The 20,925-nt window shown below is 46.5% G+C and overlaps 6 protein-coding genes across 6 annotated transcripts; 5 read left to right on the top strand and 1 right to left on the bottom strand.

Moving 5' to 3' along the window:
• Positions 1-2,039: 2,039 nt before the first annotated feature.
• N7481_001404 (uncharacterized protein) lies at positions 2,040-2,510 on the top strand (the record flags this gene model as incomplete). The annotated part of the gene is made up of 3 exons (XM_057260623.1): positions 2,040-2,157; positions 2,210-2,322; positions 2,382-2,510. 3 exons carry the CDS (start codon positions 2,040-2,042, stop codon positions 2,508-2,510), a joined length of 360 nt encoding a protein of 119 aa, XP_057128455.1.
• A 2,055-nt stretch (positions 2,511-4,565) lies between these two features.
• Positions 4,566-5,008, top strand: N7481_001403 (uncharacterized protein; the record flags this gene model as incomplete). The annotated part of the gene is made up of 2 exons (XM_057260622.1): positions 4,566-4,808; positions 4,862-5,008. 2 exons carry the CDS (start codon positions 4,566-4,568, stop codon positions 5,006-5,008), a joined length of 390 nt encoding a protein of 129 aa, XP_057128454.1.
• Positions 5,009-10,124: 5,116 nt separating this feature from the next.
• N7481_001402 (DUF2841 domain-containing protein) lies at positions 10,125-11,369 on the top strand (the record flags this gene model as incomplete). Its single annotated transcript, XM_057260621.1, has 4 exons — positions 10,125-10,308; positions 10,371-10,820; positions 10,870-11,055; positions 11,107-11,369. The coding sequence occupies 4 exons, from the start codon at positions 10,125-10,127 to the stop codon at positions 11,367-11,369; spliced, it is 1,083 nt and encodes a 360-aa protein (XP_057128453.1).
• Positions 11,370-12,838: 1,469 nt separating this feature from the next.
• Positions 12,839-13,576, top strand: N7481_001401 (carbonic anhydrase; the record flags this gene model as incomplete). Its single annotated transcript, XM_057260620.1, has 2 exons — positions 12,839-12,966; positions 13,039-13,576. The coding sequence occupies 2 exons, from the start codon at positions 12,839-12,841 to the stop codon at positions 13,574-13,576; spliced, it is 666 nt and encodes a 221-aa protein (XP_057128452.1).
• A 125-nt stretch (positions 13,577-13,701) lies between these two features.
• On the bottom strand, positions 13,702-14,387 carry N7481_001400 (uncharacterized protein; the record flags this gene model as incomplete). The annotated part of the gene is made up of 3 exons (XM_057260619.1): positions 13,702-13,945; positions 14,006-14,091; positions 14,145-14,387. The coding sequence occupies 3 exons, from the start codon at positions 14,385-14,387 to the stop codon at positions 13,702-13,704; spliced, it is 573 nt and encodes a 190-aa protein (XP_057128451.1).
• A 2,149-nt stretch (positions 14,388-16,536) lies between these two features.
• Positions 16,537-18,050, top strand: N7481_001399 (Mitogen-activated protein kinase hog1; the record flags this gene model as incomplete). The annotated part of the gene is made up of 9 exons (XM_057260618.1): positions 16,537-16,592; positions 16,647-16,694; positions 16,762-16,891; positions 16,951-16,994; positions 17,041-17,140; positions 17,194-17,550; positions 17,621-17,699; positions 17,754-17,937; positions 17,990-18,050. 9 exons carry the CDS (start codon positions 16,537-16,539, stop codon positions 18,048-18,050), a joined length of 1,059 nt encoding a protein of 352 aa, XP_057128450.1.
• Positions 18,051-20,925: the final 2,875 nt, after the last annotated feature.

Here is a 20,925-nt window from a genome sequence, read left to right as displayed (position 1 = left end):
TAAGGTAATCTAAATGTGTTATATAATGCCAGAAATGAGTCATTAAGTTAAAGTTTCAACCTATAATGAAAGGGCTCATCGCCCAATAAATATCGTGACGTCTGGATGACGTTCCCATTCTCCCTCCTGCATTGCTCTTTCCAATTTCACAAGTATTCCTACCGATATAGCCAAATGAATATTTCTATCCTTTGCCGGTTCCAACCTGTCTATGTTTACAGTTGGCTAGTGTTAATTTACAGCTTATCAACTCCCAACGCTTCCCAACGCTTCCCATCGGCCTCCCAACAATTGTATTTTAATACGCCGCAATGCCCAAAAGCATACCAATTATGCTCGAAGTTGGAGGATTTATGACACCCATCATTGTCTACGAAGATATTTCATACACACAACTTTCGGATGTGGTCAGTACATATCTCAGGAAGACAGATTTATGCAGACAGAGCCCGAGGGGTTTCTGGGTGCGCTGGGAACGCTACGACCAGCAGAGCCCTTTTCCGGAGAGAACCCGAATCGACAAAGATAATGTAATGGCTACAATAACACTTATGTTGTTAAGGGGTGGACGTGACGTCCTAGAAGTGGACTACCAATCAGACTCGTCATTAGGGTAGCACGCCTAACTCAACAATTCCTGCTAGGTGGTACTTGCTGCTTTAATACAATACTGCTATGCGGGAGTGGTGTCGAGCCTGCCGACAGCTAAAAGATGTCGCCAGCCCACTGGGCGACCTAGAGACTCACGACCCGAGCTCAACTTGAAAAATGTCGTCACCCACTACTCTACGCATCATCCTGCTAGTGGGGTTCATCTGTTGTGTTGTGGGGCCAAAAGAGGAGGCGGAGGATGCTGAAATGGGCTGATTATGGAAAAGGCGTTATTGGGGAGATACAAAGCGCGATACTGAAAAGTAATTGGATTCCCAACCAAAAAAATTATTCGGAGGCAGGATTAAGATGCTTGGTACATTTACCTGAAAATTAATTAACAGGCAACTTGTTATTTCTCTCTTTTGATTAAAAGTTGAATTTGATGTTCATAACTATAGCCCCATTGGTCAACGATCTATTTCGCACCTCTTCTAAGTAGTTGTTATTCTGTTTGCCAGGGTTTGTACACGTTTTGGATTTTCTTGATCGTTCTGGTTCCAGCATCGTAAGTTGTATCCCCGGGTTCGAGATCACTGAGCATGCAAGGCCGAAGAAAACATCGTCGGGATAGAATATACGTTCCATCCCTGGGATGAAGAGATGCCTGCCCTGCAGGGGGATAACTTCGCCTGGATCAATGGTAAAACTTCGAAATGGGCTTCCTATTCGCAGTGTGGAGATCACGCCCCGTTTTACAGAAGTCAGCAACATGAATGGTAGTCGCGTCAATCATGCGTGATTAAGACATAGGCACAGTCTCAAAAGTGTAGCTGGTTGATAGACATACCGCCAGCCCAATGAAATTAAATTTTACTCCGAGATCCTATGTCACTTGTCACCATTCAATGTGGCAGAGAACTGATGTTTCTTTCTTGAAAAGGTACCGGCGCTAGCTCTATGTGGGAATACTTTGAATTTGTCCTGAAGAGTTCGCGTCCGCGCGACGGCACAGGTTGTGATACAGCGCAAAGATTAGTCGAGATTATTGTCTGGCCCATGATCCCTTTATAGCTGAACGGCAAAGAACTCTGGTTTGGCACGTCCACCGATCAAGGGGCGATAATATGTAAGTGTATTCCGAGCAGGCGCGTCACCAATGCGACCTAAACGTGTTGATTCCAGGCCATACGAAGCGTTCTCTCAAGATCTCACTCCGCCCGAGTATGATGTCATATCGCATCACGGAAAACTGCCGAGCCACTAACATAGAGAAGAGAGACGTCTTTTGAGAGTCTCCGGAAGTTTCAGTCAACCCTTTTGATTTATATTTTCAAATTCTACCATTTTCCATTCAAAGCGTTGACGCCTAACAACATCCATATCTCCCATCCAATTCATATTCCACGAACTAGTGGCTCTGGCTCTGCCTTTCTACCTCTACCACCATGTCTTCTCTCGCCTCTATCCGGGTCTCATCCCGCCAAGTCATTTGTTCCAACTTCACCCTCCCTGCCTCTACATTTCGCACCTCGGCAGTGCGAGGCTTAAACAAGAATCATCGACGTCAGTATACAAGCCATAGCTATCTCTGATCGCCATTACTAATCGTACGCAGATCGTGAAGGTCCCCCCAACCACTACGAATCCTCCAAGCATGAGGCCCTCAAGGACACCAAGGATGAGACGGGAAAGTGGGACTCAGAGCTGGCTAGTACCAGCGAGCAGAATGTGAGAATGCCCTCTCCAACCTCGCGAAATATATCAGAGCCAACATCTTATTCAATTAGGTGAGAGCGGATCGGGGTGAATTTGATGGTGAACATCCCAGTTTCGATGCCATGCAGCAAAAGATGAAACAATTGCCTCATGACACTCTCAAAGTATCCGGAAGTAAGAAATGGGTGAGGATTGAATAGCTGGACGTTTTGTTGTGTGATCGATCGCCAATGAGATTTATTTTGGTCCTGGTGTATGTATTTGAGAGATATCGTTGCAGAGTGTTCTCGTGTGATTTGGTTTTAAGGATTATCGCATTAACAATAACAGTTGAGAAATTACACGTCTTGTTTCCCTGAGTATATCAGTGAATGGAAAGAATAAGTTACGGCGAAGGATATAATCGTGGATGTAGTATGATCATGAACTCAGCGTCCAACAATTCAACGTGGCCATCAAGTTCGTCCCCAATCTTGATACTCAGCTGGTGCTGCTGACCAATCGATCGTCCAGCAGGATTTGGCAGTAGCTGGCAGGGAGGTTGTCTCCTTGCTCTTCTGTAGCCTCGCAGGCTCATATTCCAAGTGGATTAATGTATATCTTGGTTAGAAACCCATACTATTGAGGTCATTTATAACCAACAAGTGGAGCCCGATTCATTATATTTACTTTTGCTGCTTGAATTGGCCTGATCTGGATCTTTATTTCGTCAACCCTATGGCATAATTTTCATGGTTTTTTGTCTTGGTCGCCAAACATTTAGCTTTTGGAGATTTCGACATGATCTCGCGGGAGCAAATATCTCGCTGCTATCGAGATATGCTGCGGCTTTGAGTAAAATTGGGTTCGATAGACCTCGCAGATGGGGCTGTCTCCAGTTTAGTATGTAATTTCCGAGACAAAGGATACTCGTTACGAACCATGGTGAAGTTTGGGATGGCGAGCAATGGTAGGGCAATACAATCGCGCGTAGGGTTATGATGGTCTGGTGAAAAGAGCGGCCGGGCGAGTTTATATCGTTCTTCGTGTCGCTACACGGCAATCATCGTACCTGAATCCATCAAAGAAGCTCGAACCACAAGAATGCGCCGCGAAGAATGGAAGTTCCTTAGAGCGAATTGTAATAGCAGTACTGCTCATGCCCCCCAGGATCGTTGTCAGGGATATACATGAGGCATACACGCTAAGTGGAGAAACGGACCCACATGGTGCATCTGGGTTCCCCTGAACGCGAGGAAGCTGTCTTTCTTTTGCTTCCTCGCGCTACGTCTTGTATCTAGAGAAGACTATAGCTTTCTTTAATATTGATCATTCATTGGAAAGACACGCTCCTCATCAACAGATACGTGCATCACAATCGCATTCGTAATTCCTGGGAGAGCCAAGTTCCGGGGAGCTCATATCGCTGGCACAGTAATGCATGGCCAGCTGGATAACGGTAACCAACGGCATCATGTCATATGGAATCAAGCAGAGGGTTGAGTTAGGAGAGTGATTCTGACCCACCACCACCCGTGTGGCTCATTGCGCCATCCCTTCCACCTAAATAAATAAATCATCTTGGACCTTACCATAGACCTGTTGATCGCCGCTTGACTTCGAGGACGGTGCAAGCCTTTGATCATACATGGATCTCTTCAGTCGTGGCCTTGCGACGATTCCGCATCGTGGACAGTCGTTACTTAACGTTGCGCAACAGTGACACCCGAGTTATCAACAAGAATTGGCTTTGTTTCAGAATTGGTGCGTGCATCGAGTAAGTTCTGATAGCAAACTCTGTGACATAACTTCTAGGCTGTAGGTAATCAGATTAGCTTGTTGAGACGAGTCCACGACACGCTATTTCTGGCCGACTCTTCTGACTGGCCGCGGTGGAACTCGTTTCACCTGTGTCAACAACGTTGACGAGGGCAAAATGATTTGTCATGCTTCACGGGCTTCCGGTGGGGCGAGCGCTCCACCCGCGCTTCGTTCCCTGAATCCATTCCCGATAAGTCAACCATCTTAATGCCCAGTGATGGTCCCTGCCAACACACCGCAGAAACTCTGACCCAAAGCATGGACATGTATACACCGAGCCAATGCGAAATGATACTAGCCGAGCCCTTAAAATTTTGCAACATGTGGCTCACCGGTCTTCATATAATTTCAACCCCAAGCTACCGAATATCATCGCACGCCCGTAATTTCTATAAATTGAGATGATCCCTGTACTGCTCGACATTTCCAGTCACTTGTGCCACATCGTTTCACCAATGTCAAAAAAAATAGAAAAAAGTGACAACGAGCTCTTCGAGGTTCTATCAAGTTACGGAGACCTCAATATTGAAGAAACGGATGACGATTCTACTACAGAGGAAGATCTTTCGAAAACAAGTCCGGGTCGCAGCTTTGTGGCATCAGAGAGCGATGATGCATCATACCCAGACGAAGAGTCGCTAGGATCCAGTCTTCCCTGTATCCACCACGCCATGGATGGTCACAATACCTCCGGAGCTGTAAGTGCGTCCATGAGATTTCTTTTGACTGTCGAGCTAACCAGAGCAACTAGGTTAGCAAAAATATCCCGATTAGCGCCGTTGCCTCTCATTTAGTCTCCGAAAATGGGATTTCAGTGATACAGTATTTGGTCTTGTGGCAATCGTGGGAGCGAGAGATACCGCATGAGTATGATGTGAGCGAGGATCTGTCTTCGTAATCCAAGTCGTATCATTGACAAGACAACATGATTGGGCTTGAAAACCCTTCCAATCTGCTTTGAGGGCGCTCGCTTTATTTTTGCCTTTCAGGTGTCTACCACCTACACCGTACTTGAATTTCTTGCAGTAGTTGAGGAATCGATGGACATCGTTGGAGGTGACTTGACGAAGAGCCTCCTTCGCATCGCTCCATTTTGGAAGTATAAATGTGCTCCCGCGCAGCCTTGAGCCCTGTGATTGTACGATCTCGAGCTTCCATGCAGCTTTGAGCCCTGCGTTATCAAATTTGTGCTTGTTTAGGCGACCCGTGGCGCCGCGGTGCTTGTCCTGATCCTCTGAAGATATGCAGGCACCTCTTCGTGGTGTCAGAGACTAGTATTCGAGGGAGTCACTTGAAGAAGCCAAGACCTGCTCTGAAGAATCGATAGAAATCAAGAATTCGCCAAAGCATTGTGTATGACGACTTTAGTATTGTTTGTAGACTTCACCATTCATAGCCGTGAATCGCGCATTGTACTTTGTAGCTTTCAACCACGCCCTGGGCTTCAAGAATGGACATTCTCTTCCGTGTAGTCTAACGTAGAGCATTGAGTCATGGGGCTGGTTGAAATCCCGGTGTATGATAGCGTAGTGGCCAATCTGGGTGGCGGCTGAAACCCAAAATGTCAACATTGGTGTCAATGCTTGTCTCTGGTGGCTAGCAGTGGCGGTAGAAGTTGTCTGGATGTGGTGAGACGTGGGAGTTTCGGCGGTGGGGACGGATGGCGCGTGTTGACGATGAGTAGGTGGTGAGTGAGGTGAGTGAGGTGAGTGAGGTGAGTGAGGGTTGAGGGTTGGTGGTGATGGTCATGTTGAGATAGGTAGTTGTAATATTCTTGTTGAGGTTACTATCAAAAGTGGGAATCCCATCTATTTAAATGTCCATCGCTAGTCCCGCCATAAGCTTTGACCACCGCGATACTCAACAGTGACTGCCGAGCGGTGAAGTGGCGGCCAACGGTACACACCCATCGCCGTCATAGTGGGGATCTTCGTTCCCACGAATTCAAAAGCTGATAGACAGTGCGAAATGATGACTCCTATCAGCTTCGATTTGGTAGTACAGCAAATCGCAGTGTATTCAATACACTGTACATGTTGTCTTTTCTGGTAAAAGCTCGACTATGAGCTAGGAGTTGAGTGACGCAACCAACGTTGGTTGCCAATTCAAAAACTATGTGAAAGTGTGCATTATCTATGGCAGAGCGTATCCTTGTTCTTCCTTCGGTCGCTCTTCTGTGTGACATTCTCTCGGCTCGAGCTTCGTCGCGTGCTCTTTGGCGATATTCTGTGTCTGAGGTATGCTGAGCCGATACCTACAAAATATATATCCCCAGACCTGCGCTATTATATACCTTACCGGCGGTAAAATCGGAAACGAATTATCAGAGCAACAGCGATACGGTGGAAAGCCTGATCCTTCTGAACATCTTTCAAGTATCATTTTGTGTCGGCCTGATCAAATGAAAGACACTTGTGGAGCTCAAAACGCTGATCTAGCTGGGTACTTGCCCGGAAGAACGGCGATATAATTATTTGTGAGAATGATGGCGATAGTCAAGCAAAATTCCTGCGGCAAGCATGTCCCCTTGAGTGGTCTAGTGGAACTGACTGCATTCCTTTTCTAATAACGGCTCGGGTTCGATTCCCACAGGGTACATTCAGATGACCTTTCATCTGAAAGACGGACCAAAACCCGCTTGATTTTTCCGGGTCATTTCGCGTTTTCTACGGTCGATTTTTACCTCTTGGCCACCTCGTGATTATAATGAAACCACGTTTCTGTAGTCGCTTGAACATGCCGACTCAAGTCAGCATCTGGCCGTCTTCGGACTTGTGCCACAGGCGGCTGCACTGACGCGTCGCAGCGTCTCGCGTCGGGCACATGTGACTGGCTCACACTGACAGAAACATCACGGCTACGTTCGAGATTAACATGTACGTCTTTTCCACCAATGATCTCAAACCGGCCCAGCATCATTCGGGTAACAGTTGAGCGGTTGTAACCATCGCGGCAATCGACTGGCCGTACTTCGCGAGGCTGCTTCTGTTGGTGAGTTCGTTCGTGGCGTTCGGTGATGACATCGAGAAGGGAACATTCGATTGGCCTGCGGCCGCATTTGGGAGGAAATACTTATCTTCATATCAGCGATGTGGCAACATGGTCAGTTGGTTTACCCCAAGCTTGCAGTGATGAGAGCGTGTTGCCAGCTTCGTTCGTAAAGGCGGCCATGGTCGCAGCTTGGTATCGCTGTTTGCATTGGGACACGGCAAAGCAATCTCCCGAGGGATATACTCAATCTAGCACACATTGTTAGCTGTTGGCGCAATATGAGTGTTCGCAACTCACTGTGCTCGTGATGTAGATGAGATCCCCTAATACAAGCCCACAAACGGTACCCCGATTGGACCCGTGGGGGCGGCCGAACCACGGGTTTCTCACTGCCTCTCAATATTAGCATCATTTGAGGCGACAAGGGTGGTACAGACTTACTGCAGTGTAGTCTGGCATCAGCACAGGCAGACCAGAGACGAGGTAGCAGCCTCGGCTCGCTTACACATCAGAGGGCCCGGGATTGCTCGGTGCAGCAGGGATGAGTGGGCTATATCTGTCAATGCATATCTCTAGGCAAACTTCCAGCCATGTCAGTAAAGAGTATTACTGGTGAAGAGAGTCATGGTATGTTGTTCCGAGGAGGGTAGGAACTGACCTGAAGATTACTGCGCTCGTGGCGAGAGATCCGGGGTAGATCCAGTGCTATGGCCAACAATGTCGCTTGCTCAGCTGCAACCAGGGCCTGACAGAGATATTACTCAGGCTGTGGTCAAAAGCTCGATTCATTACTAATTGATGCTATTCTCGGAGAAACCGTGGTCTTTCTCGGTGGCCGTCGATGCTTAGCTTCTCTTTGTTGTCGCCGGATGCTTCGATAGCTCAGTCGGTCTAGAATGGGTCCAGATCATGGCGGCCGACGAGGCTTCGGATTGGACGTGGGACAAGAGGTTCATAGCCGTCGGAATACGGCAAGTTCCTAATACATTGACAGTTAACCTTTGATCGGACAGGGTAATGCCGGAGAGATGAAAACACTTTGGAATGTTACCGTATGGCTAACCGGAGGGCATCAACCCTTCCTGAATTGGGCCCGCTAAATACGACAGGCGAAGAGGCCGTTTCGACCAAGTCTTTAGAAACAACGAAGGCGCAAGCATACTGGGAGCTAGTGGCTTGGCCTATCAGGCTGGTGCACCTGGTTTAGTTACAAGGACGATGGGGGAATATAGCTCGGTCATGTCGACTGCAATATTGACATTCGCCCTATGACGAGAATGAGACGTCAGCGATATTTCTGAAGAACAGAAAGCCACAAACAGATTGATTCCATTTTGAGATGGAAAATCCAGTACCGGGTGTTGGAGATGGGCAGTGGCAATGCACCAGGGTGACATTGAGCGACTCGTGATCGAACGTTTGACTTCCTATACAGTGAGTTGTCAGCGTAGGATAACTACTCTCTGTATTGCCGCAATGATATAACTCACGTTGTCAGCTATTGCTGTCCACTGCTTTCTGGCAAGATCAAAGTGGCTGCATAAGAGATGACTTCGATCTACCATTAATAATCAGCAGGTAGCTCATGAAGATATCTCATAACTCACTGTGCTCGCAGCCTCGATAATTCTGAGGCCAGCCAAGGTCCGTCTAATGATTTCCTAGAGGAGTGGCGGAGGCGGGACTGATCTTGAGCATATTCCATGTCAGCATAATTTCAAATGACGGGGCAGCTACACTCAATTGCTGTTTAGAGACTTCAGTATCGAACAATGACAGGCTAGTGCGATGCAAAAGGTTAGTTCAATTATAAATTCATAGCTTCAAGGTCAGTCCATACCAAAGAGTAGCCGGCGAAGACGAAAAGCGTTCGATATTCCTTGACACGGAGTGACAAAGAAATGCTTGAGAACACATGTTCCACTGCCGAGGGATGGGGTACTTATAGCATTTTAGCCAGCTAATTTGCTTGGGTCGATGCGATGACCATTGTGAATTGTGAGGGCACAAACACAGACAACATTTGATTGCAGCTGGTTCAACATTTCATCATTGATTTAATGCAGCACTCGAAGGGATTGTATGTTATTCTGATGATCCAGCATATAAATTGCTTCTCTCACTGTTGGTCTCGTTTAAACAGTCGCAAAAATGCGACAGAAGCGTAGGTACCGATGATGCGTATCAACATTCACCACCATGTGTCCGTACTTTATTACGATGGATGGGGAGGCAACCTTCACTAACCGATTATGAGCGTATTAATTACTCGGAGATTGCCTCATCAATAAGAAAAAACCGTCAAGTGATGCTTCACTCCTGGCTACCTACTAGCCTAAACGCATAATGTTCTATGTTCCTTCAGTATTGGTACAGCGTGTATCGAAACCAGATTCACCACGTTTCTTCTCTTTGGTTCATTCCCGAACACAGTCTTGACGCACGCTAATCTATATATGAATTAGCTTATTTCCAAATACCGAGAGGTATTGTTTCGAGGTTATCGCATGATAAGCGGGCTACATATTATTTGAAATATACATACGCATGATACATGCACCCCGATTACCCCTCTTTTTTTTTTTCGCCAGCCCCTTGCGTTCCGCATTTTTCTATTACGCCAGCACTCTGGCACTCCCACTATTATTCGCTTGGTCACCGCATTCGAAATATTCGTGTCCCCTGCGCTTAACCCGAACTCACTGAGTATTATGATATATTTTGGGGCAGCCATTACAGACTTCAGCTCAACTGCAAAGCCTTTGCTGCTTCTTATTGCATTGTCTGCCCTGCGTCTCAAACCTGAACACTTTCGGTATCGAGGCTCCGACGTCCCGTATACGTGCGATATCACCCTTGATCAACACAATGGATTTGAATCGGCCACAAATAGCCGGTGGTGAACCCGAATTACGGGACTACGATGGCTGTGTGCCCGAACAGAACAATGTGATATTTTCTCTGATCTAGCCTGTGTATGAAAGATTTCAGGATCTGTTCACTGATAGAATGTTGGCTGATCGATGACTTCCGAGCAGATCCTGAACATTGAATCCTCGCACCCAAACTTTGCAATGATTTATATTGACCAAGATGGCAGTCTCCAGGTTGAGACGTCGCCCTTGCTTGCGGGGCACGGCGGAGCCATCTTCACGCCGGATATGGCGGACCGTTTTATGGAAACGGTGATCTCGAGTTCTCAATCCGGTGAGTGGTCAGCCCTGGCACGATTGCCTTTAGTACGAACTAACTATTCTCGTTATTCGCAGGGCAACAACAGCCTTCCCCTTTCCTATGGAATATTGAGCCGGAAGCTGAATGGGCGTCCACCAGCAGCCATACTGAACCCGTCGACTTGATACCTTGCGAATTGCAGCTCCAACAGAGCCGACAAAAGCGACGTGGCTTAAAGCGACATCGACCTGGCCCTACGCCAAACCCTCCAGCGCCACCAAGACAGACGATTCTCCGAGTCAGTGACAGGAACTTGTTGCGACAGTATTATGAAAATGCATTTGAAAATTTTCAACAATTAAATTGCCGAGCCATCGCGAAGTCATATATAAAATTCCTCGAGCCACGAAAACAGGTCAATTTTCCTTACAACGGGCGCAAAGTAATTTCCGGCATAATGCAACAGGTCGATCCAGAGCTTACTAAGCCCGGATGGTGGCCTGCTGGTATCATACACCGGGAACCTGACCACCTACTTAAGAGCGGTAAGTAGTAATACGTCAATGGTTAGACTCCAATGCTGATTGACTTAAGACCGAATTCGACTTCTGGTTCACATACTATGTGATCTTAAAGACACCCACGGAGTCACTGTGGACAAGCTCCGGCGAGCCAGTCTCGACCTGCGCCGCTATATAACGCCGGCAATCCGGCTGCAGGTCCTGGATGAGATCTATTTCGTGCGACAGATGGAAGAGCAATTTTTAAATGGAGAGATCGGTAGGTCTGTCTACCTGATTACGACAATATTATGGCATTGATTTGAAATAGATGCAAACTTCCTGCTTCAGATGACCCAAACTCTCCTCCCCGTCGACATTCACGACATCCATCAAGCTCACGTGTCACCTACCAGCGCACCTGCTATTTCTGGTCCACTATTAGATGCCGACAATGATAGACAGGCCTCCCGCGATGATAGACATTGGCCTTGTGATTATAGCTCTTCGATGATACAAGGCCGGCAAATTCTCCCGCTCTCCCACGCCACCAGCGGATACGATGGTCAGCGAAGGCCTACCGGACGGTATTAACCACATCTTGCTGGCGACATTTATTTTCCTTGAACGGAAGCCCAGGTGGTCAGATGGATGCAAGACACTGAGCATTGATTTCGTAGGCACATCTGGTATTTGTGGAGCTTACAGATTAAATTTCCGAGCTCGTGGGGTGGCTGTGAAAGTGACAGCTGCGCGGGGACATTTTTATTGGTGCCAATATGTTTCGCCGGCTGTCAGAAAATGGAAATTGTAACTACCTGTTGTGATATGAGGCTGGTGCAGATCAGGAACCAAGCCGGGCCATCGGAATCAATCCCGAGATATCTATACGAAGAGCCAAGTTGATTGGAAATCAACTTGTTCTTCTCGTTGTATATATATAGCCTAATGTTTCCCTCTTAACAAGATAATTCATACCTCTGAACAACAATAGAACCAAATGGTATGTTTGTTCTATCCAGAGGCACTCCTCCGTTTTCTGCTAAACTAGCCGCTAATAATTTTTAGCCGCTCAATTATTGGGGAATATGCTTGTTTTCGACCCAGAAGGGAGAGTTACTGCATCCGGAGCTTTAGAATTTGCCTATCTAGCCCCTTATCATGATCCTACAGATGAACCGGAGGCTGAAGAGAAAGTCGATTGGACATATGATAATGTCAACCATTCAGTTGACGCTTGGAAAGCGGAGTTGTATGCCTGGCAGTCCAAATTGATGTTGAATTGAAATGCTGATGATGAAATAGGAATTCCAAAATACTCGATTTTCATAAAGAAGAGGTCTTGAGAGAGGCCGTCCAACGATGGCTTCATGGCAGTGAAACTGGCCCCTCAGTGGTTAATCGTCAACAAGGCGCAACTGATTGAGTTGCAACCTACTTGCGTCAGCAAAGGTAGGAGAAACTGAATGCCGCTATTTTCATCCATAAGATGGAATGAATGGCTTCCGGGCCTATAATACAAAGATATGCCCTACCTTACTGAAATGAAGTGCCAAATCATAAGAAATTGCAAGTTTATCCGTGTGTCCATAATATAAATTTGGGCGCGACCAATCAGGTAGTTCGGGAGCATGGGCTTGGGTGGGCTGTGTTGTGTTTCAAAGGAAGATTGATTGTTCTCATTTCAGAGGGAATACGTACGTTTATAAATATATATATATTGAGAAGATCAAATTGATTGGAATTGATTGGAAATCAATTTGATACTTCGTATAGACACCTCGGGATTAATTCCAAGATTGCTATTAGGTTCCTGATCTGCACCAGCCTTTTATCACAACAACGGTGCCGGGGTGGGGGATGATTGGGGACGATTGAGGGACCATTGGAGTTCTCAGTGTGGGGAACAGCGATAGGACTTCCGTCCGGAAATTGCGGATGGTGAAGTGGATGTGGCGTGCTTACGTAGGCATGGCCCCTCATATCCCCTATTGCTGTCCTAACAAACTCTGGATAAATACTCACTCACTTTGCCAACGTAACGGGTTGGCCTCCAAAACAATATGAATCGATATCGCCAGCAGTCGCTCGAACACATCTTCAAAAATAACAAGAAATGGGTCTTGTCGAAGAAGTGCGCAGACCCCGCCTTTTTTGACAAGCTTGCTGCTGGGCAATCACCTGACTATCTGTGAGCAATATAGCTATGGCTTCATTCTGACCGTCAAAATGTTCACCATTGAATTCGTCTGACGGTAATCAGATATATAGGCTGTAGCGATAGCCGTGTCCCTGCCAACGAAATAATGGGTCTAGAGGCTGGCGAGGTTTTCGTTCACCGCAATATCGCCAATCTAGTACCCAATGTCGACCTTAACGTCATGTCCGTGATCAACTATGCTGTGCGACACTTGAAGGTCAAGCACATCATTGTGTGCGGCCATTACAATTGTGGAGGGGTCAAAGCGGCGTTAACACCGGCTGACTTGGGATTACTTAACCCATGGCTCCGAAACATTCGCGACGTGTATCGCTTGCATGAGAAGGAACTCGACGGAATAACCGATGAAAGCTCAAGATATAATCGATTGATCGAACTCAATGTGGTGGAATCCTGCAGGAATATCATCAAGACCGCTGCTGTCCAGCAAAGCTACCGAGATCTTCAGTATCCTATTGTTCATGGATGGGTTTTTGATCTACGCGACGGCCTACTCAAAGACCTCAAGATCGATTTTGAGGGGGTGTTAGAGGATGTGAAAAAGATCTATAGTCTGTCGTCGGATCTCAATCGCAAGTAATCAAAACCACAGTTCTGAAGTACCAGTCACATCAAGCTCCGCAAAATCTTAAGCATCAAGGCATATACAAATCATTAATATCAGTTCTCAACCAAAGGGATCTTTTGGATTGTCTTTGAGTCTTTCTAAGTCATATGCTGAGAGCTTTGCGACCTTTCCAACACCCGATAGGCCTTCTCAGCCTTTGTATCATATACCAGCCCGTGGATTTGCAAGTGCCCCTTCGTAATCGCGTCAGTCACTTCGGTAAATTTGCCTAACGAACGCAATTGATCAAGAACGTTGAACTCGACAAAAGAGCGATCACGTTCCGTCACTGGGGCTTGATTGATATCTTCTTCGTGCGCTGCATAGAGGGAATTGAGCTTGCTATAGTGACCGTTAACCAGTGACCCCGCGGATACCTTGGACAGAGAACGGCCCACTTACCACAGCCATGGACCTTTTAACCCATCTCTCGAGGCTGCTTTCACGATGCCACACCCATAATGGCCGCAAACTACGATGTGTCTCACCTATACAACGTTAATATGAACGAATTGTGAAGCTGTTCGAGATCAATAGCTACCTGGAGGTCAACGACGGCATGTTTTATCGCAGTCTCGGAGGACAGGTCGTCATCAATGATAATATTGCCAATATTTCTAAGCACGAGTAGCTCGTCACCAAGAAGATTAAAGATATTGGATTCGCTGTGATTGCTATCAGAGCATCCAATCCAGAGCACCTGCTGAGTTGCCTGATGAAGGCTTGGTATGTAGTTTGCCTCAAGAGGCTCTGTCGTCACCCCTCTGAGTCGTGTTTGGCTCATGGTAGAAGAGCCCAAAGGGTGAGCAGTCGTGCTATGGTATACTCTCCAACAGAGACGTCGTGTTGTAAATAATCGAAAGGTAATTGGCCAACTTGCAACAAGAATTCGACGGCAAAGCATTAATGACGACCTGTGAAAACCTTTTAAAGGGAAGTTCACCAGAGTGTGCATCTGTCATAAATTTTCAAATACTGGACAGCGAGTTAGGGGCCCTGGCCGATCATATGTAAGCGTAGAAAAAAGTATAACCACCCACATTGTCTGTGCTCCGTACCTTCGAACGAAAGGAAAAGGCTCGGCTAAGATGTGTTTATTTCGATGTAATCACAGCAGCCGATTAGAGTATATGATCGGCTCTCTCAGATCGTCAATAACATGAGTATGGCGGTGGGGCCCACGTAGGCACTAGCTATTGGTTGAACAGCCGCAGCCGATTTTCGGCCCCGATAAATTGCCGTTTCGGCCGAAAACTCGTTCCCGGACCAGTGGCATGGGGTTCGGACAAGGTACCCCACAGGTCACAACCGCAAGAACTGGTTCGTAAGAACTTATCGACAGTATGTTAGCGCGTTTCACGGTCCGTACGGCCAGATTGCCTCTACAATTACAGTGACGCAGCAAAAGTTTTAGCACCTCCTCGATTACTCCTATTCTGCCGGTCAAGACTGACAAATCATTCTTGTTGTAGTTCAGAGGTATGAATTGTATTGTCATTTACAGGGAAACATTAGGTTATATATATAACGTAGTCCACGGCCGAACCGTACACACGGTCGAGCCGTACACCCCAAACACCATAGTAAATGCGATATTTTACAATATGATATTCAAACCCCCCTAAGGTTTGATAAAAAGTTATAGTGTATTGAAGTATTAAATATGTCACATTAAGCATGTTTATTAGGTCAAGAAGTATTTTTGAATTACCACAACGTATGTTTATAGACACGTACCTCGCTATCGGCATGTATCTCTGGTAATACAAGTAAGTAACTAAATACTCTATATATTAATTAATCTATACTATTCCTGACACTATTAAACATTATCCTACTGAAGATCAAGTAATATCATGTTCTCGTTGTTAAGATATAGTCACCTGAAAAATCGTATTTAATAGGGTGGTTAGGGTGTACGGCTCGACCGTGTGTACGGCTCGGCCGTGGATTACGTTACAACGAGAAGAAGAACAAGTTGATTTCCAATCAACTTGGTTCTTCGTATAGATACATCGGGATTAATTCCGATGGTTCGGCTTGGTTCCTGATCTGCACCAGCCTCATATCACAACATCAACAAGACTCAGAGTGCCGAGCTCTTTATCCTGACGTCGACTGATGAAATTGTGCACTTGGTGTCGATCACTTTGCGAAATTTTGTCGCTGTTCTCATCACTAGAGCAGGCCATAGTAATATTTTCACTTCCTGGGGGCTTTGCTTACATGAAAGAAGGGGAAGAAGAGTGATGTCGCATTGTTGGCGGTTCTTCAAATTCAGGCGGTGGATTTTTGACGACCCTGATTGGTCATATATCAGACGGTTGTCGGTGGTGTAACGCGTAATGTTTAACTAATGTTTGCCAAGTGTTTTGGGAATTTTGCAACGTTGTGTCGAACTGAAGGAGTGGTTAAATACCACTAATACCCTTTTGGGATAGGATGTTCATCATCCGCCCAATTCCCCTCGTAATTCCCCTAGTATTCGTGTGGTATTCGGGGTAGATTCGGAGTTATGGTGTCGTAACATATCGCTTCGGCATGATGCAGACTCTCGAGGGCGTTCAACTGCTCTCATCAACCTTCAATCAATTATCTGATTCTATTGGACATTTTCAGTACTAGCCAGTACATCAATCCCTCATCCTGACACGTTGTACCGATCTGATGTTCCTTAAATTTGTATGGTACCAGCTAGTTTTGCAATTCAGACTTTCCTTCTCTACCATTCGTCGCATAAGATAAGGTCCACACCGCTCTGTGTCATTCTGACATTCATTTGATTAGTCACCCAAATGACTGATCGCGGTTTCAATCGCCAACGACAACGCCATCGTCGTTTTCTGCGCTTTCAGCGTTGATTTTTGGTGCATCCCTCCCCATTACCAAAAGTTTATTGTCTGAATAACGCTGGGTATTCTTTCCCTTCCAGAATGACGGAATTTGTGCAATCCCAGATTCTCGGCACCACGTTCGAGGTCACCAGCCGGTTCGCATTGCCCTTGCTGCTGTCGCCTTAAGGGTTCGCTGATATCATTTTTAGTTATACGGGCCTGCAGCCGGTGGGTGCAGGTGCCTTTGGGCTGATCTGGTATGTTTGACATTATGAAATCGCGCATTGCGATGGTCCTAAGTGCTGACCGGAATGTCTTCCGCAGCTCCGCTCGAGACCAAATGTCCGGTCAGTCAGTCGCGATCAAGAAAACCATGAAACCATTCAGCACTTCAGTCCTGTCCAAGCGAACATACCGAGAGCTGAGGCTGCTCAAGCTACTCCGGCATGAAAACGTGAGTGTTTCCTCGTCTCTATCCCAGGGCTGTTACATTTAAGCACTGATGTCCCGCAGATCATCAGCCTAAGCGATGTTTTCATTTCTCCCCTCGAAGATATGTATGTTTTCTTTTATATATCCCGTAAAACATGCTGATTATCGCAGCTACTTTGTGACCGAACTCCTGCAAACCGATCTCCACCGCCTCTTGACTTTTCGAACTCTCAAAGAGCCCTTCATCCAGTACTTTCTCTACCAAATTTTCGTCAGACTTCCGTCAGATAGAGTCATTTTTATAGCCACTGACAGAACCTGTAGCGAGGATTAAAATATGTCCACTCCGCCGGCGTTGTCCATCGAGATCTAAAACCCAGTAACATCCTCATTAATGAAAACTGCGACTTGAAAATCTGCGATTTCGGCTTGGCTCGTATTCTGCAACCGCAGATGACAGGCTATGTTACCACACGATATTACCGGGCACCCGAAGTAATGCTCACCTGGCAGCAGTACGACGTTCAGGTGGATACCTGGAGTGCAGGCTGCATATTTGCTGAAATGTTGGACGGGAAACCGTTGTTCCCTGGGAAGGACCATGTTAACCAATTTTCGATTATCACCGACCTTCTGGGGTCACCCTCGGATGACTTGATCGAAAGGATTTGCAGTGAGAACGTGAGTCGTATCTCACTGTATTTAACACGGATGACGTTTATGGGAGTACGCTAATGTCTCTCGTGTACAGACCTTGCGATTTGTCAACTCCTTACCGAAGCGAGAGCGTCACAATCTAGCTAATAAGTTCCGAAATGCCGATTCTGATGGTATGTGACGCCCCCGCTGTCCTTGCCTACCATACGCACGCTGACGGTTTGCAGCCGTGGACCTGCTTGAGCGGATATTGGTATTAGACCCAAATAAGCGAATTCAAGTCGGAGAAGTGTTGGAGCACGGATATCTGGCGCCCTATCATGACCCGACGGACGAGCCAGTCGCCCAGGAAAAATTCGATTGGTCATTCAATAATATTGACCTAACCGTGGACACCTGGAAGGTTATGATGTAGGTGTTTGACATGCGTGTTGCTTGATTCCAGTGCCAACCATTTTAATAGGTACTCGGAAACTTTTGACTTCCACAATATCGACCAAGAAAACAAGGTTTCGATCAATTGAGAATTAATAGCTTCTATAAATGCAGTCTTCCATGGCCACAGCCAGCTGTGCTGCTGAAAGGCTATCAATTTGTTCACTTCATTCAATATATTGTGCGATGACTGGAACTGCTAGGTCAAGTTTACTGGGGTCACGTCCAATATCCCCTAATCTGATGGTCGACCCCTCACCCCCTCGAAATTGCGTTGCATTACAACTCATTAATCGTTGTTTGAGATACAAGGGTCACCATGTCGTGACATCGAGACAGAGACTCCCTTGATGCAACATCAGTACAATATCCTTGGCTCAACTGGACGGGCAATTTTAAAGGCAGCTCATTACAAAGCTGCATTGCAAATAATTGAGTCTCAATGCTCGTTTCGGTTGTCTGCCAAGAGCAAAATCTGCCATGCATGCGTGCACCCTATAACAAACGGAAACCTTCCTTGGACGACAGAGAGGTGGGACATGTGGGAGAACCTACCGAGACAACGACTCTTTAATCCTGCTGCAGAAGTAGGAGATGGGCTTAGATATTCCAGAGCTTCCAACTACATCATGTTATCGCAGATTGGGAAAAGCGTTCAGCTGACTACTGAGAGTTAGTCGGAAGTTTGGAGAATAAAGTGAGCGCCGCTTTAGCGTTACGCGACTTGGGTGAGAATCATCCTCCGTTGGGCGACTGTCACATTGACCCTCCCAGCTGCACATGGTCTTGCACGCTAACAAATTTTCAGGAAATTTTATCCATGATAATGTAGCCTTTCTCCGCCAAATCTCAATAAAACATCACCGTTACGATGAAAAAAGCTATGAAGTGACTTTACCCAAGGTGAGCTGGTGGAATTTAGCAAACTATGATCTCGATTATGGCTAATCAAAGGGCACCGGGCTTTCCTAGATTTGTTCCGTCAACGAGAGCGAAATGGACGTTTCAAACAGGTGCCTTGGAACAGCGAAATAGAAACGCACTGGGGTTCATAATTGGTCCTGCCCGACGTGCATCCTTAGTTCTGAGCACAATGGGGAAGTACGGCTCAGCATATGTCCTATGACCAGAAAAATGGATCGACGATCTTTCCTGATGGACAGAGAGCACGACAAGATCAAACCTCAAGTAAAAACAACATCTGCACTGAGATCCACAATGCAGCCCCGGCCATGGGAATAGGCAGAGGCAACGCACCAGGGTGACTTAGAGGAGATCGAGCGACTCGTGATCGAAATTCTGCCTTCTTATACAGGGAGTCGTTAGCACAGGATGAATACTTCCCAAATTGCCGCTGATAAAGACTTACGTTACATAGCTATTGCTATTCGCTGCATTCTGGCAAGGTCGAAGCGGCTGTGTAAGGGGCGACTTCGATCTGTCATGAATCATCTGTAGGCAGCTTATGAAGGCAACTTATAACTCACTGTGCTCGCAGCTGCGATAATTTTTGAGGACATCGGAGGTCCTTCAAATGGTTTTCTAGAGTAGCGGAGGTGGGACTGATCTTGAGCATATTACATATCAGCATAATCTCAAATGACGGGACAGCTTCACTCACTTGCTGTTTGAAGACTTTAGCATCGAACAATGACAGGCTAGTTCGATTAAAAGGTCAGTTTAATTATAAGTGCATGGCTTCGAGATCAGTCCATACCCAACTGTTGCTGGCGAAGACGAAAAGCGTCTGAAATCCTTCGAACTGGAGTGACAAAGGAATGCTTGAGAACGACTGTTCTGCTGGCGAGGCATCGGGTATTCATAGCATTGAAGTCAGTCATTCTGCTTGCGTCGACGCAATGATCGCTGTGAATTGTGAGGGCACAAATACCGACGACCCTTCAATTGCAGCTGGTTCAACATTTCACAATTGTTTTAATGCAGCACTCGAAGGCATTGGTTTTTTTTCCTAGTGATCCAGTATATGAAAAACCTTTCTCACTGTTGGTATCGTTTAAACAGTCGCGAAAATGCCGCAGAGAAGCACCGATGATGCATATCAACATCCACCACCATATGTCGGTACGTTGTTGCGACGGGTGGGGCGGCAACAGGTCATGCCATTTCATTTCACTCACCGATGATGAGCCCGTTCCTCTACTCAAAGAACAACGCATCAAGATTAGGCAAAGACCAAGCCACGTTGCATCTCTGACTACCAACCAATCCAACCGCAGAATTGGTCATCTTCATTCAGTGTTGGTGTCTACTGTACCTCGTATATCAGAGAAAATTCATCACACCTACACAATAAAAGCTATGGTTCAGCGCAGGAGTGATTCGCATAGCCCCCATCTCACAACAAAGCCCCTTGTATAGTGGGCGAGTTAAAAGGTCGATTACGTTTCCGTAGAACAATTGTCTGCCATCAGGCTCGTCTTTGCGTAAGGCAATACCCACATCAATCTCTTGGGAACTAAGTGGACATGGGAAGTCGGGTACCCTCGGTGTTCCCTGTTGAAATGGGCCCAGGAGCGTCGGATCTTCTGGCATCTCCCTTGGCCTCGCGTTCATGATACTGTTTCAGGAGTTCATACGTCAGTCGAACTTGTGTAGGGGAATGTTTTGTGGTTTAGGGGTGATGGAGGAGTGAACCGACGTTTTCATCTTCTACCCCAGCTGTGTGGGTGAGATCATGGCCTTCTTTGGCGGCTTTGTCCGTTATGTCGCTCATAAATTTTTTTAAACAAAAATTATGGAAAAAAAGATATGGGTTGATATTGGAGTGAAATGATAGGGCTGTGTTAGCTGATAACGAGTAAAGGTTAATCTCGCTATCTCTCCAGCACTGCTGCTTTATATCTTAATTGCACCAGTCCTAGTGACTGGTCTATCGTCATCTACGGTTTAAGCGGGCGAGTGAGATACCAAAGAGATGTAAAATATGGACCTGAGCCTACTCTG

The sequence above is a fragment of the Penicillium waksmanii genome (genome assembly GCF_028829765.1).
Source record: "Penicillium waksmanii strain IBT 27052 chromosome Unknown utg000001l:1.0-4852451.0:1.0-4856178.0, whole genome shotgun sequence".
Taxonomy (NCBI): Eukaryota; Fungi; Ascomycota; class Eurotiomycetes; order Eurotiales; family Aspergillaceae; genus Penicillium; species Penicillium waksmanii.
The sequence above is the reverse complement of the archived record's forward strand: the minus strand, read 5'-3'. Positions and strand labels throughout refer to the sequence as shown.